This window comes from Athene noctua, chromosome 11 (assembly GCF_965140245.1).
Source record: "Athene noctua chromosome 11, bAthNoc1.hap1.1, whole genome shotgun sequence".
NCBI lineage: Eukaryota > Metazoa > Chordata > Aves > Strigiformes > Strigidae > Athene > Athene noctua.
The window spans coordinates 15,218,102-15,233,761 of record NC_134047.1 but is presented as its reverse complement, the minus strand read 5'-3'; the positions used below and the strand labels follow the sequence as shown (position 1 = coordinate 15,233,761).

At 43.7% G+C, this 15,660-nt stretch overlaps 1 protein-coding gene across 5 annotated transcripts in view; it reads left to right on the top strand.

The window, feature by feature from the left end:
* Positions 1–5,478: 5,478 nt before the first annotated feature.
* LRCH2 (leucine rich repeats and calponin homology domain containing 2) overlaps positions 5,479–15,660 on the top strand; it is a 53,850-nt gene continuing 43,668 nt past the window's right edge. For all 5 annotated transcript variants that reach the window (XM_074915470.1, XM_074915469.1, XM_074915468.1 and 2 more), the window contains exon 1: positions 5,479–5,790. In XM_074915470.1, the coding sequence (XP_074771571.1) occupies positions 5,493–5,790 (298 nt within the window). In that variant the 5' untranslated portion in view covers positions 5,479–5,492. The remainder of the gene's footprint in view (positions 5,791–15,660) is intronic.

Here is a 15,660-nt window from a genome sequence, read left to right as displayed (position 1 = left end):
AGACTTTTTGAGAAAAGAAAACTCCAGATTATGCCAATATTTCTCCACATTACCCATTCCCAAAATATGAGTTACATTGATGATAATACTTCTGGTATTATGTAGGAATTCTGACTGGATGCAATAAGTGGCTGATGTGCACATATCATTGAGTTCGGCCCAGTGAAAACAGTTCACCGACAGGTCAACCACTTCTTGTTAACAGTTAATGACAAATCCCATTATTTGCTTCTTACACATTTAGCAGATGCAGCCTGTACACTGTAAGACTGCAAGGTATTTAGAGAAAGACTGTTGTTGGGGTTTTTTTCCTCTCTCTCTCTGTATCTATATTAAAATTGAGATCTCAGCCTGGTACATGCAAAACTACTCTTACAATACCCATTAGCTACACCTCTGAACTATGCAGAACATCCTTAAAGTCATCCCATAAAAATGCACGTCTAGATCTGGAGATCTGCAGGATGATTTAACATTTGTATTAAAGCACAATACAACTGATCATCCTGTGTGCAGCTATCTAGGACAAGGTGACAACCATTACTTCTTATCTTAGACTGTCTTTTGTGTGTCAGAGATGTGGCTTGTGAAATGCATGGCATACTTGATGAAAGATAATTGCAGTTGGCAGGGGCTTGGACTCAACACACACACATGTGCAGGATGACAGGGGTGCAATCTATAAGCCGCCTAGCTACATCCCAGTAAGCTGAGACACACAGATACACCACGCCGCTGTGCTTCTGATTGCAGTGTAGGAGTAGTTTTAGTTCGTGTTGCTTGTCGGAGTCTCTCAATATTAAAGTAATCCTTCCCTGAAAGGGCTGCATTTCTAATTTTACCGAGAAACAAGGAAGGCAAGTATGCTATTGCATGGCAAACAAGTTATTCAAAATAGAATAAAAAGAGAAATCCTGTTAGAATCACACTAGAATGATCAGTTAAAGATAAAGGCCTCTGCAGCACCACAAGAACCTATTTCCAGTGCATGTAATTGGAATAAGTGGTACTTGAAATTACATCTTTGAGGGTAGAGATGTGCCCTCCCCCTGCCTTCAGAAATGTATTTTCTGGTACTCAATGGAGCATTGCAAGCTGTACAATTAATCAGATGCTCCCAATGGAAAAGGTACCAGGAATCTTCTCATTAATGGATCTGCTGTCTTATTGTGGTCTGTACATAAAGACTTTTAAGAACAGATATTGCTCACCAAAGCAGCTAGACAGAATCCTATTTGCTTCTTTCCTATTCAGACATCAGATGCTGAAGTATTTTGAGCTATTTCTAGCACTTTCAGAATGGTGTTTCAGATAAATCACTACCCTTTAGCACAGACAGTGTGGCATTTGCCTTTTGACCTAACCAGGAATGTATGGTTTTCTTGATTTACTTTCAAAGTGGACCAGATGATGCCATTTTAGTATGAATCTTGAATCCCGTTATTTGGAGATTATTTTAACTCCCTGTGGGAAGCTGTGGACACTTGCAGGTCTTTAAGAGGAAAAGCAGTATCAATTAGGAATAGAGCATGCACTGATACACAAAGTAAGTGAGAAGGAATTGAAGAGTAATCAAGGAGATGGCACAAGGATCATGTGAGTGCTGAAATAACAGTGAATATGTTATCTCAGTACCTCACACATGTAGGAGGACTGAGGCTACTCACACAGAAGCATAGTAAGAACATTATGAAAGCTCTGGTGTTTAATTGCTTAAAGCAAGAACGTCTCTAAAGGATGCAAAAAAAGGTCAGTGCTGACATCTCAGGAGGATTTCATTTCTCACAGCAAACAGCAATCTGGACTGACAAAGATCTGCTTTGTATTCAGCTCAAGTATTTAGTTCAGAACACTGAAAGCTTCAGGGGTGTCTGTGCTTCCAGCAATGCCTGATGCTTGGCCTTAGGTGCCCAGAGCTTGCGTTGCCTGGCAGAGGCCTGCAAGTCTGGTGGAGGTGTCGAGGGAGCATTGCACCACATGACACCCCAGGCAGCACCTCAGCTTTGTTACTGTGCTTTGATGTTCTTATCACATGCCCTGACCTGACCTGAGACACAGCCTGCAATATGCTCTGGAGAATTATGAAGGTATAGGAGAGATAAGGGATTCCACTCTTGCTTTCCCTACTCTCATAATCTACGTTATTCTGACATTTCCAGTACAGATGAACCTGTCTGTCTCTCTTCAGAAGGCAGCGCTCTGGGGAAATTTGGAGCTGTGAGCCATGATGCTGAGCAGGGGTCAGAAGGGGTGCGGGAGCAGCAGAGGCAGAGCAGCAGGACGGGCACGCGGCTCTCGCACTCGCTCTGAGCATGGCTTGGGCTAACTGTTCCAAGGACTATGCCATTGCAAGACTTGTGAGTAACCACATCTTGCAATCCATGTTGAAAGTCGGATAGATCAAAGCCTTATCTAGATCTCATTCCTCTAGGCATTAACACTACCTCTTAAAGTTTGTTGATGTCATATCTTTATGAGTTTTTATCTCATCTAGACCGGATGTGGGTAACCACAGACTTTCAGAGTGGAAGCTCGTCATGGAAGTGGGGGATTTTCAGTGGCTTTCAGACTCCTGAAACACAGACTCTGTCTGTGGTGTGGCAGGAAGAATATATGCTTGTCTTGTGCAGTTTCATTACAACATCTCTGTGTTTCCACCTCTTCCTGTATTCAACTGCCTTAATAAATAAGAAAACACCATCATCTCTGTTTTATAGAAGAAACTGAGGGATGGCAAAGCTGTGACTTACTGCTAATTATGACAAGAACGTTAGTTTTGGAAACCTTCTGCCACTAGACTAGTGACTCTGGTTTTGCTTGCAAAATGAAAAAGGAAGGGCAGCTGGGGGCGTGGAGAGAAAGAACTGTTGAAAGGCTGTGAAATACAGTATAAATAAAATGAATTAGACTTCAACATTCCAGACATCCGTTCTGATTGTGCAGCTATTTGAGGTGATAAATGACTCCCCGCAGGTAAATCTGCATGTAGCTCTGTGATAGGAACCTGCCATCAGTTCCCAAGCTTTTGCCTGAGTAAGCAGCAATTTGCTCAAGACAGTTTGCAGGTCGGGGATGTTTGGTTAGCTATTAGAAAAAGTCTCAGACATTGCTTCTAGCCTATTGTATTGGACATTTTAATGCATTTGAAGATGTGAGCGTGTGCCTGAGAAGACTGAGCATGCTTGGTTTGCTTCTCGGTAGGAACACCTGCAGACATAGTATTTTGTTAAATACTAAAAGGCCCCTCATCCATGAGAAATCCAGCATGATTAAATGGTGTTTTGAGTCCTCTGACAATTTGTCAGACCTATTTCTTGCACAGTGAGCTGAACCCCTTTCTCTAACGTCTCAGAGATCAGTTAGGCTCTAAATAGTAAGCGGCTGTGAATATGGCTTAGAGGAAGGATAGCAAAACAGCATCTCTGAGCTGGCCCTGCGCCAAGTCACTTGCTTTGTGAACTCAGAGCAACTATTTCTAACATTTAGTAACAGTTAGTTACTGGACCTGGTCCTGGCTGTTCCTCTGCTTTGCTCCTGCCAGCTGCAGAGCCACCGTACCTCCTGCTCCATGTCTGCAGGCAGAAACACCATACACATTTGGCCCAACATCAGTCTGTGAGTTTATTCAACGTCCGCCCTCTCTGGCTGGAAGCTCGACTGAGGGCAGCAGTCAGCAATGTTTATGCAGGTTTGTCTGATTTTCCTGCTATGAATCCAGGGAACAATTAGCTTTTTCAGGGCAAGAGCAGAGGCTCTGGCCCAGGCAGACTGATCAGTAGATATTCATCTGTAAACTTTAATCCCACAGCCCACAGAAGTATCCACAGATAAGGTTAAATGAAGCAGACAGCCACAATATTTGCAGGTGACAATGGGAGCCCTTCCCCCACCACACATGCATTTTGCACATAGGCCTCTTTCGCTGGAAAGCCAGTCTATTTGCAGTGACACAGTGATCCCGAGGTCCATACAATACTGCACCAAAGGATTAAACCCTTCACTCTTCAGTACCTTCTTACTGATCCTGGCTAATTTGGTTCTATTGAATTTCAGCCAGATATCACCCACAGAATATTACAGGGCTGTTCCTCTTTTGACTAATAATGGCTCAGCTGTCTCTCACTGACATATTGCTGACTGAAGGCTAGTCTCTTCCATACTGCTTATAGAAGGAATTTCCCTTAGATCCCCAAATTAGTCATGATGCATGCATGCAAAAAAAAAATCCATTTAAGGTCCTTCAGGAGGATCAAAGCATAAAGGCAGATTCTGCTTATCAAACTCACAGCAATTGCATTCAAATGTGGGTCTATGAGTCTTTCTTTAGCATTTCTTAATTATGGCTCCGGAGTAATTTTTGACAGATAAATATGCAGCACCCAACAAGTACAGATTACATGGTAATAATTATTCATCTGTACAGTATTCCCACAATTGTGTAGCATTTTATTAATATAGCGGGGCCTTGGACATTGCAACCAGCTGCTGATTTATGTTTCACCACTACCCTTTCATACGCTGAGTGAAGAGCATTAGTACCTATGAGGCTTTTGTGGATGTTTCTTAACCCATTTTAGAGTGACAACCTTGCTCCTTTTCCCCTTTGTTCTGCTATGGAAGATTCCGCACTGAATTTTTTTTCATGCCACTAACGAGGATCTGAAGCTATTGACAGGCACTCCTCGTTATTAGCTTTCAACACAGAGGTGATGCTCTGATGCATCTGGTTTAGGTGACTTTTTAACCTGAGGAGCAATCGATAATCTGCGTTGCCATAGATACGACAGTAAACCTGAACGTTGCCAAACGGCTCACTGCTGTGAGCACAGCCCATTTGCCACGCCGCGGCTCCGCCACCGGGATGGGATGCCGTTACACCGGCGCTGTGGCTGCCGAGCAGTTATTTTCCGTGTCACATCATCGTCACCGCTGTTTTGCGGGGCGGCCCCTGCCCTGACACCCCCTCCTCCCGCCCCCCCACAGCCGCGTTCTCCCGAAACACAGTGACCCGCTCCCGGCCCGGCTGTAAGAGGGACGGCGCTCCCAGGCTCCTCGCCAGGCCCTGCTCGCCCCGTCGGCGGAACGTCCCGGGACGGCTCCCGCCCCACCGCCCGCTCCTCCCGCTGCGGCCCCTCAGGCTGCGACATCCCGCTCCCCGGAGCGCCGCCCTCATGCCACAACTCGCCCCGCCCCTTGGCGCGCGCGTGGCCTCTCATTGGCCAGAAGCGCCTCGGGGAGCCACACCTCCACCGCCCCGCCGCCGCGGATTGGTGAGCGAGGCAGGAGGGGAGAGTGGAGGCCACGCCTCCTAGCCCTACCCCGCCGCGGATTGGTAAGGGCGGCAGAGAGGAGCGCGGGAGCCACGCCCCCTCAGCCGGCGGCCCCCTCCGTCCCCCGTCGCCTGCGGGCTCGGCGGCGCCTGCGCAGTGGCGGCGGGGCGGCGGGGCGGCCCCGGCTGTTGTTATTGTGGGGCTGGTCTGCGCCGCGCGAAGATGGCGGCCGGGCAGGGGGGCGGCGGTGGCGGCAGCGGTGGTGGCGGCGGCGGCGGCAATGGCAGCGGCAACGGCAACGGCAACGGAGCGGGGGGCCTGGGGATTCCCGCTCACCTCACTCTCTCCTTCTCGGCTGGGCCGCACTGGGGTGCGGCGACTTTGCCGCAGCCGCACACGGTGCGCAGCCTGGACCGGGCCCTGGAGGAGGCGGGCAGCTCGGGCATCCTCTGCCTCAGCGGGAGGAAGCTGCGCGACTTCCCCGGCAGCGGCTACGACCTCAGCGACACCACGCAAGCAGGTGGGGAGGTTCCGGCTGTGAGGGGGGACGGGGCCTCCTGCCGAGGAGGCCCGGCTGCGGGGGTAATGCGGGGCCCGACTGTGAGGGCGGGGGGGCGTCCCCGCTGCGGTGGCAGTTGAGGGCGAGCAGTGCGAAGGGGGGGCCCTGTGGTGACAACGAGGGGGAGTGCGGGGCCCCTGCTGCGGTGGCAGCGGGGGGAACACAGCGAAAGGGTCTCCTGTGGTGGCAGAGGAGGGCTGCGGGGACTGGGGGCTGTGGTGGCAGGTGGGGGGGGCATAGGAGAGTGCTGCTGTGGGGGCGTTGGGGGGCCCGGGAGGTGCCCAGTGGGGAGGATGCAGAGGGAGGATTCGCTGTGATGGCAGTTGGGGGTGTAGTGGGAGGGACGTGCTGTGGTGGCGATGGGGAAGATGTAGTGGGAGGGCTGGTGTGGTGGCGATGGGGAGAAGTGCTAAGGAGCCCCTGCTGTGGTGGCAGGGGGGGCCTCGGCGTGTGTGGGGCGGTTGCTGTGGTGGCAGTGGGGGGGAGAAGGGGCCCTCGGTGTGTGAGGGCAGCGGGGGATACTGGGGAGGCTCCACGTTTGGGGGGGGGGGGGGGGCTGGAAAATGGGGAGGCTTCCCCTGCATGCAGGGGGACGGGGAGGGCTGGAGGTTCTGGGGTGTGCAGTGATGGGGTGTGCAGTGATGGGGTGTGCAGTGATGGGGTGTGCAGTGATGGGGTGTGCAGTGATGGGGTGTGCAGTGATGGGGCGCTCCCTCTCTGCGTGAACGGGGCGGGTTGCTGTTTCTGTGTGTGTTTAGGAGGAGAGCGGGCCTGCTCTGTGGGTAGGTGTTGGCGGGCTCTGCACCAGGGGGGACTTGTTTCTGCGGTGTGCCTGCAAAGGCAGGGCTGCTCCTGCCTGAGGAGGTGGGGGGCGAGGGTACCCCAGCGGCGGGGTGCTGCCGCTGTGTGTGTGCAGGGGCAGGGCTCTGCGGAGACAGGGGCTTCCGCTAACCCCCCTCCGTGTGTGCTGGTGCTGAGTGTGTGTGTGTGCAGTGGGAAGGGTTATTGTGGTGTGTGTGTGCAGTGGGAAGGGTTATTGTGGTGTGTGTGTGCAGTGGGAAGGGTTATTGTGGTGTGTGTGTGCAGTGGGAAGGGTTATTGTGGTGTGTGTGTGCAGTGGGAAGGGTTATTGTGGTGTGTGTGTGCAGTGGGAAGGGTTATTGTGGTGTGTGTGTGCAGTGGGAAGGGTTATTGTGGTGTGTGTGTGCAGTGGGAAGGGTTATTGTGGTGTGTGTGTGCAGTGGGAAGGGTTATTGTGGTGTGTGTGTGCAGTGGGAAGGGTTATTGTGGTGTGTGTGTGCAGTGGGAAGGGTTATTGTGGTGTGTGTGTGCAGTGGGAAGGGTTATTGTGGTGTGTGTGTGCAGTGGGAAGGGTTATTGTGGTGTGTGTGTGCAGTGGGAAGGGTTATTGTGGTGTGTGTGTCTGCCGTGGGGAGAGGGGTGCGGGCGCTCTCTGTGTGCCTGCGCCTGCCGTGGGGAGAGGGGTTCCCGCCTGGGGGTGTTTCTGCACTGAGGGAGCGGCGGTGCTTTCGGTGTGTGGGGGGGGGGAGAGGGCATTCACAGGGAGTTAGACGTTGTGTTCTGTGTGTCTGTCTATACCTGTCGTAAGGATGAGGATTTTTCAATCCCTGTGCACGCACACGGAGCCTGTGGAAGAGGGTGTGCAAGGTGAAGGCAGCTATTTAGTTCGCGCCCTGGGGAATAAGAGCTCCGTGCTGTGGTTGGTTTGAACCTTCAGGGATGTCAAATCCCTTGCAAGTGTATTTTTATTACCTGGGGTATTCCGGTGGGTCCGTCTTCCCAGCTCAGCAGGAAGATGGTTACAAGTGCGGGTGCGAGGGCTGTGTGCGCATCCAGCAGTGTGCGTGTCGGAGCTTAATGTATTCACCGTGTTGGTTAATGCTGAGATACCGTGAGTGTGAGCCGGGATTTACCCAGGCTTTTAGGTGAAGTAAACTTGGAGACATTTTTCTATACGCTTCCTAGAAAAGAAAAATTACATTTTCCGTGGGGGTTCTGTTATATTTTGGCTCATCTCTGATGCACTTCTGAATTTATTTGCTGCTGGAGTATTTGCTGAAAATGGATCGTCTTGAGTAATGTGCTAGAACAAAATATTAATGAGAGGTCTAGCATCTTTTGTTCACAAGTAGTAGTGGCTTTCCAAAATGTCGTTTGAGTGAATTAATTCCATGGGGGTTTTTGCTTTGTTTTGGAGCTTTTCTTTCCCCATGCATTATGAATAGCTGGCTTATTGTTTTGAATATGAGACTGTCCTTTGTGGTACCTTATCCATCTCTGACAATCCTGTACTCCTGGTCTATCAGATACTCATTCTGTTGCTCTTTGTTGTGGGCTGCGTTTGTGCGGACGGTTAAATAATGATGTACTCGTTCTTCTGTGATATATTAGGTTGTGTAGTGGGTAGAATTTGTGGAGGACTGATTTTAAAATCCAATTTATGTATCCAGTAGCAAGCCTGTTAATGATTTGTGGGTCATTAGCTTTTTTTCTTGACACACGTATGCATCCCTATGTGCAATGCAGAATACGGATAGGTAAATGTGTGTTAGTTATTTCATAATGCAGGCACAAGACTAAAATAAAAGCAGGTTCCATGGAATAATAGCTTTTTTTCCTTGTAGTAGCATAAAAATGTATTCAACAACATAGTAGGTCACCTCTGTGTATAAATATTCAATAACTAAAACATCAAAAAAGAAGCACTGCATATAGGCAATCTATTATTAAAAAGACTTTTTCTGTATCCTGAAGCAGGTGCATCAACAATCCATATTTTGTGTTTGTTTCTAATTATTACTAATTGCATTTTGGGTTGTATTTTTTCTTGTTTTATTTTGAATCTCATCATATTTGAGTAAAAGCTGTCTGCAGTGATCTTGTCTTTATCTTTTAGGATGTAGTAGAGCCCAGTCACTGCCATCAGGATTGAATTTTCATCATGAAAGATTGCATGAAAATGTTTAAGGGCAGTCTGACAAAAATAGCGGTATTGCTTACTTAGATAGTTGATGTGAGTCTATGCAATTACCATCTCATAGCAATCCTGAATTAATGTAGCAGTGATTTACAAATTAATCCCGTGAAATACAAATTTTAGATGACTTTCAAAATATGATTGTAAACAAAAGATTTGTAGTGTTTATGTTGACTTAATCTGTAGATTTTTTTTTATAAGTGGGTAAATGGTATTCTTGTGAATCACAGACATACTTCATAGGGTATCAGCATGGCATAGAGCTTGATGGAGGATCAGCAGCTGTCTGAGGCAATGGTCATTTACTTATTGGCATATTTTAGCAGTGATCACTGTTTCATATTAAAATATACGCATGAATAAGGTATAGGTTTAGGCTGAGACATGGGAGATAGGGGGGTGGGTCAAAAATCTTTGTTGTGTTTCACTTTCAGTTCTAAGTCAGTGACTTTGTAATTGGTTCTGTGGTACTTGAAATAAACATTTAAAAAAAATCAACCTCTAAGAAGTCGGTATGTAAAAGACTTCTTTTCCATATCACAAACGCTTACGCAGTAGGATATATAGTGTCACTGTAAATCCAGAATATTCTGCCTTAATGTCAATAAAATCAGCAACAGAAAGACAACTGCCAGTGTTCTCCGTAATGTTCAGATATTTATGTATGTTAAAGCACAACTGCTGTTGATTTATCAGAAACACTTTTTTTTTTGTTATTTAAGGTCTGACCATATTTTACGTCTAACTTACATAATGGCTTGCCAGGACATAATTTGCAAATACTGTAGCATGTTTTTGGCATCTTAAATTATGTGGCAAAAAGTAATGCTGAGCTAAAAGCATAATGATGACATCTGGCTGTTTAGTGCTGACCTTATGTTTGTAATATCTTTTTTTAACCATGAATTGTCATTGCAGTTCTTTGGCCAAAAGATCCCTTATTTTTATTTCCCTGAATTTGTTTTCTGGTTGTTCAAACAGATCTTATGCTGCTGTTAAATGAACATCTGAAAAAAAATTTATAGGTCATGAGATATCAAGAGGTATATTGAATATTCCAATCATTTTATTAACATGTAATTTTGCTTCTCGCTGTGTGAGCAACATTAGGCCCCCTGGCAGTTAAGTAATTGAGTATATCGCATCACTGTAATCACTGTCTGCTTAACTGGAGAGTTGTGTGGTTTCTGTTTTGTTTTTTTTTTTTTAAAGATAGGTTCCTGTACTGTATTGCCGTGCTGAACCGAGTCATCCTATACCTTTAGTAATTTCCCCACTTTGTTGTGATCACTTCTTAAAACATGAATTTAATAAATGTGAAAGTTCTAGACTGACAGCCCAAGAAACAATTTATTTGCTCTGAATAAATATGGTGGTGCCGTCAGGCTTACTTGTTTATGACTTCACAACAAATTTGATTCCCAATTTTTAAATCTGAGGGAACCTCGAAGCAATTACAAGTAGGTGAATGATTGCTTGTAAATATATTAACTATGAAATGTCTCCTTTCTCACCACCTGCTACCTCATATAGCGGAGAAGTATCACCAGTGTATTCCCAGTATGTCTTCAGAATGAGCCCTGCTGTCATGGCCGATAACAATCTCAGCACAGGCACAGTTCCCACATTGTGATTCCTGCATGGGTTTGCTGAGGGGATGGGAGGAAACCTGTGTCGTGTCAACAGCGTGGCCTGGCATTACTTGTGTGACTTTGTTCATTTATACATCATACTTCTGGCCCTTCTAATGTATATAGTCATTCATGTGATTGCAGATTAAAACCAACAAAACTTGCAGTTTAATACTGAGTGTGACTTGTAGTATAAGAATGTTAGTTTATAATACTACTCTTCTGTCTTTAGAGTATACACTTCTAAACCGATTATTTTCCTTTCTGAATAACATTATTTTTGTTGGTGGTACCAATGTTGATAAAGTGATGGCAGGTAACTAAGTAGCAACACCAAATCCTATTTTCAGTTTAAAAAAATAACATTCATAGATGATGTACATCCTAAATGTAGATTACATTCTAGAAACCAAACATGTTGAAAAATGTGGTTCTTCAGTAATGACTTCATCAGATTTGAATGAAAAGAGAAAGCCAGATTATATGTTTTTTGGGGGGCGGAGGGTATAGTGTTTATGCTCAGAAATGTATCTGATGCGAACTCTGGAAGTGACACAGATCATAAGTAATTGTAGAAATTTCCCACAGTGGTTTCTTAGCCTATCCAGTGCTTAGGCTAAGGGAAAATGAGTTGTGCGTGTTGTCTGAGGCTTTCTTGCTGAAGGTCAGTAATGAGGATACTTGTTATTATAGACAAGTTAGGAAATGTCTCAGTTCCGTGAGTTGAAGTTAAAACAACTGATTATTAGTTTGTCTGCTGAAAAGGATTGTATTATGAATAATACTACTAGTATCTTAATCTATTAAAAAAAAAATTTTCCATGTTTCTAGCTTTATCTGAAATGCTGATCTACAAGAACTGTGCAATATGTAATTTTTTTACTTTTTGTATTCTCCATCCATCAGAACTAAATTTGCCATCACGCTTTCTATTTTTGTGCCTTGGAATATGAAAAAAATAATCTTTGAAATATTTCTGCTTTTGATTGATATGAAGAACTTCTTGTGATATCTATGTCTTCTTTGTTACTTCCTATTTGAGGAGGGGGCAAATGTATTTAGATCATGAATTGTATTGCAAAACTTTGTGTGATAAGAAAAATGGACTAGTCATTGCTTTTTCAGATTTTTTTTGTTAGTGAAAAGTATCTCCTCATTTGGCTTGTGAAGCTTTGTTGGAGATGATTCAAAAGTACATAATCATTTTACTGTCAAGGCTGGCATTTAATGCTGAAATGTGTCCTTAGCTAAAAGGTAACTGAATCAGGACTGAAGGCTAGAATTCCACAGAAAATGCAAAGATAGTTGCTAGAACTTTTTTGTGGTAAAAGTTCTACATGACAGTGTGGAGAGACTTCTGAATTCTCTGCTTTTCTGTGGCTGTGCAATGGTCTGATTTTCATCATTTCTTCCAACTATCCTGGGATTGTTTGCTGCTTGCTAGGAGCACCTGCTGCCATGTCTGACAGATCTAGAGAAGGTATTGCACTTTAGGCAAGGGGAGGGGAAAAAAAAAGTCTGATTCTCTGTCATAGAACTAAAATATTATTTCACTTGGCAGCCATGATTACCACGAATGTGTTCCCAGGTGTCAACTTTATTTTTCAAAACAGGTTTTGTAGTTACAAGACTTGAAGGAACCCTGCATCTTGGGACTGTTCATAGGGTACTGACCAGCAGGTGTAACTGCACAATGAGCAAATCCCTGACCATCTGTGTATTAAAACAAACATCTACTTCAATTTGTCACTCTACCACTGTCTTAAGAGCTGAAATCAGTATGCAGTGAAGAAGTAGTTGATGTACTAAAGACTGACCTAGAACTAAAAGGTTTGCTTCAAATCATTGCATGCAGTAATGAGTGGTGTTATATCCTTATTTCTAAGCTAACATAAGTGGCTGCAGCCATTCTTAAATGCTGCCATGAAGTCTGGCATGAGTAGGACAGTCAGCGGGAGGCACCAGCAAATAAGAACAGATGCTGAAGTTGCTACAGAAGTGGCCTTTGTGTCTCAAGAGAACATGCTGTAGCTGTTGCTAGACCCTGTTCACTCTGTGCTTATGGACTGTTAATTTACCTGCTCAGGGTTTTTTCTTCTTTGCTCTTATTTCACTTGCCTTGTTTTCTGGTGTGCTTTGTCTTCCAGCAGTCTAGCTTACTTTAAAAACGTTTCTGCTTAGTTTGTCTCCTGTCAAGCAATTTTATCTGCACAAAAAGTCAGCCATGGAGCAAACATTGGTTCCAGTTGATTGGTTGTAGCCTTTTGTCTCTGCCTCATGTTTATTTAGATTGTAAGCTCTTCAGGGCAGAGGCCTTGGTTGTGTATAACTGAGCATACAGAGACTAACATAAGAAGCTTTACTTGGGAGTTTTGTGTGCATTTTAGGTAATCCTTAACAAACCCAGACTTCGCTTCATTTACAAATGATGATTTCTTTCCCTTATATTACTTTTCTGTAAAAGAGTTAAATAATTTGAAACTGAAATTTTGGTTTTGAAATTTTTAAATTCAAAAAAGAAATCAACAGAATTAAACCAATAAGTAATGGCCAGTGTAAGTGGGAGGAAGATGCCCTGTGCTATAATATACAAGCTTAATAAGTCTTGCTCACTTGTCAGGAAAACACATTTCAGCCTTTTTGGTAGTAAACTGTTTCAATAATTATAGTCTAGACTAAATATTAAAGTGTGGTTTCGTTTAAGGAAGCAAATAGGTTTCCTGTGGGATTTGTGTTTACCATTTCAAACTACAAAAGACTTGTGGTGACAAGATGCCTTCAGAAGCTGAGAGGAAGATAATCTTTTGACTGTGTAGCCAATGGGTGTGCCAGTTTTCCCCTTCATATGTCAGTTTGAGAAGTGATCCCCTCCTTTTGATGTGTTCTTTATTTTTTGTTTTAATCATGCTATGCTAAAATAATTGAACACACATACTCAAGAGTTGGAGCAACGTACTGTCTTATGTTGGAAGTGCCTGGATCCTTCTCATGTGGTAACATGGTGAGGAATTCCCTGAATTCATCTGTTGGTTTCATCCCTGCATTGGTGTGCAGCAGGTCAGCACTGGCGTGCCTCTGAGATGTTCCAGCCTTTAGATCAGAGCTTCTGGTTTCTTTTTTGATGAGTGCAAATTTTGGGAAAAACATCATGCACCTGAACCAACATGTGACAAATGGAAATGACTTACATGAAAAACAAGAATTGCTTCAACCAAACGGCAGTTTAGACATGTTCAACGTAGATGTGTCCAGCAGAGAGTAGGAGACTTAGGTTCAGTGAGGATGGGCCAGAATAGTGGGTTCCTCAAGGCTACCTTGCTTTTGAAGTCAGTGTGCTGGATCTCAGTCCTTCCTCCCTGGTAGTGGAATTCTGTGAGACAACTGTTGGCCTGTTCCAGTTACGGAAACATGTATTTCACATGGAAGAACTGTGGTTTGGTCTGATGGGATGTTTTTTTCTGTTTAAGTCCCTAAAGTAATGAGTATATTTTTTTATAAAGAATTTTTTCTTTAGTAGTGCTGTTTAGCTTGAAAAGCCAAGAACTCAATCTATAAAACACGGTTTCTGGTTGCCTGTACAAGCTTCCCTCTGTGCTTGACAAGAAACTTAAATTACGTGGTCATGTAGTTTTTTCATTTGTCACTTTAACCTGAGTGTGTAGCTAAAATTAGTGACATGGATAACCATGAAGCAGGTATTTCCTAGCTCATCAGTTTTTGGATTTACAACCCAAACACCACTTTAATATCTTTATTGCAAAAATAGAAACTATTCTGTGCTCTGTCAAATACCCAGTTAAAAAAGTAAAAGCTGCTTGTAGCCACCTGTAGTCTTAGGTGTGTTTTTCTTTTAAACAGCTCAAAGAGACAATACAAGCAGAGGAGTATGAAACTGAGAAGCAATATTAAAAGATGGCTAGCTTTTTATCTAATATGGAACTGCCCTGTGCTGAAATATTTGATGGCATATTGCTATGAGAAACATGGTTGCTCACATTAGCACAGTCCAGTACTCTGTGTTTCACTTCAGTAGCATATAAGGACACATTGTGTGTGTTAGAAGACTAAATGATTGAACATGCACTGGAAGCTGTCAAGCTGGCCAAAGTAATTAATTTTCCTGGAAGGCTTTTTCATCTCTCTTTAGGTAAGTGGTCACATTGATGGCAAGGAAAAACCTCTTTCATATTTTTTTTTCTGAACTTGCTCAGAAGTCCCGAGTTTATCATCCCTCCATGTTGGAATTCTGTGACCGCATAAAAGCTGCAACTCAGTATCAGTGCTCTTTCTTCTTTTAGTTTCAGAAACTTCTCACTATTATTTCCCTTAACTATCACATCACTTGCAAAGGGTTCTTTTTATCTTTGCTCCCGCTATTCCCTGGAGTAGTAGGGGCTTGGGAAGAGGTACTGGTCCTTATTTCTGTGCATTCTCTCTCATCGTGGTTATATGTAGGATTATATACTATATAATCAGAAAAAAAATATATACAATTATATATATTACATATTAGAAAAGTATTTTTCTAATATATAAATTGGACATAACTGTATTGATGCAAAAGGTGTATCTAGCCTAGGATTCTCTATTAAAACCCAGTAATAATCTTTCTAACCTTTTACTTGGTAACTTCCTTTGCAGTCCCATATTTTTACTGAAAATAATGGAAATAGATTGTGTCCTCAGTTGTCTATTCCAGGCTGATGAAACCTATTCTGTATAATCTCCTTTTCTAGTTAAAAATTCTCATGCGTGTATGTATACTCTTTGTATATGTTGTACTGTATCTTTTTTGAGATAAGCCAGGAACTGCATGTAGTATCAAGATAAGGGTATACAGTGAAATAACTTTCTGTTCTCTATTCTCTGTTCCTAGTACTGTTTAGTGCCTTTGACTTGAGTTGCCATTTTCCAAAAAAAAATCAAAAATTGAGTAATATGGCTGGATGAATCTCAGTTTTGAAATGTTAGCATATTCTCTTATGAGTTACTAATTAAATGGAATACGTTAGAGCTGTGTGGAAGTGAAATCCTTACAAAATTCTGCCTAAGATAAATAGGAAGCAGCATTGGAAACAGAAGTAGAACTACGTGCACATGTAACATAGCTGAAAATACAAAGAGTGTATAAGACTTTTCCTTCATTTTTTTTCTTAGCTATAAGCTATTGCAATATAAATCATTAAGTGAAGATGGAGTTCT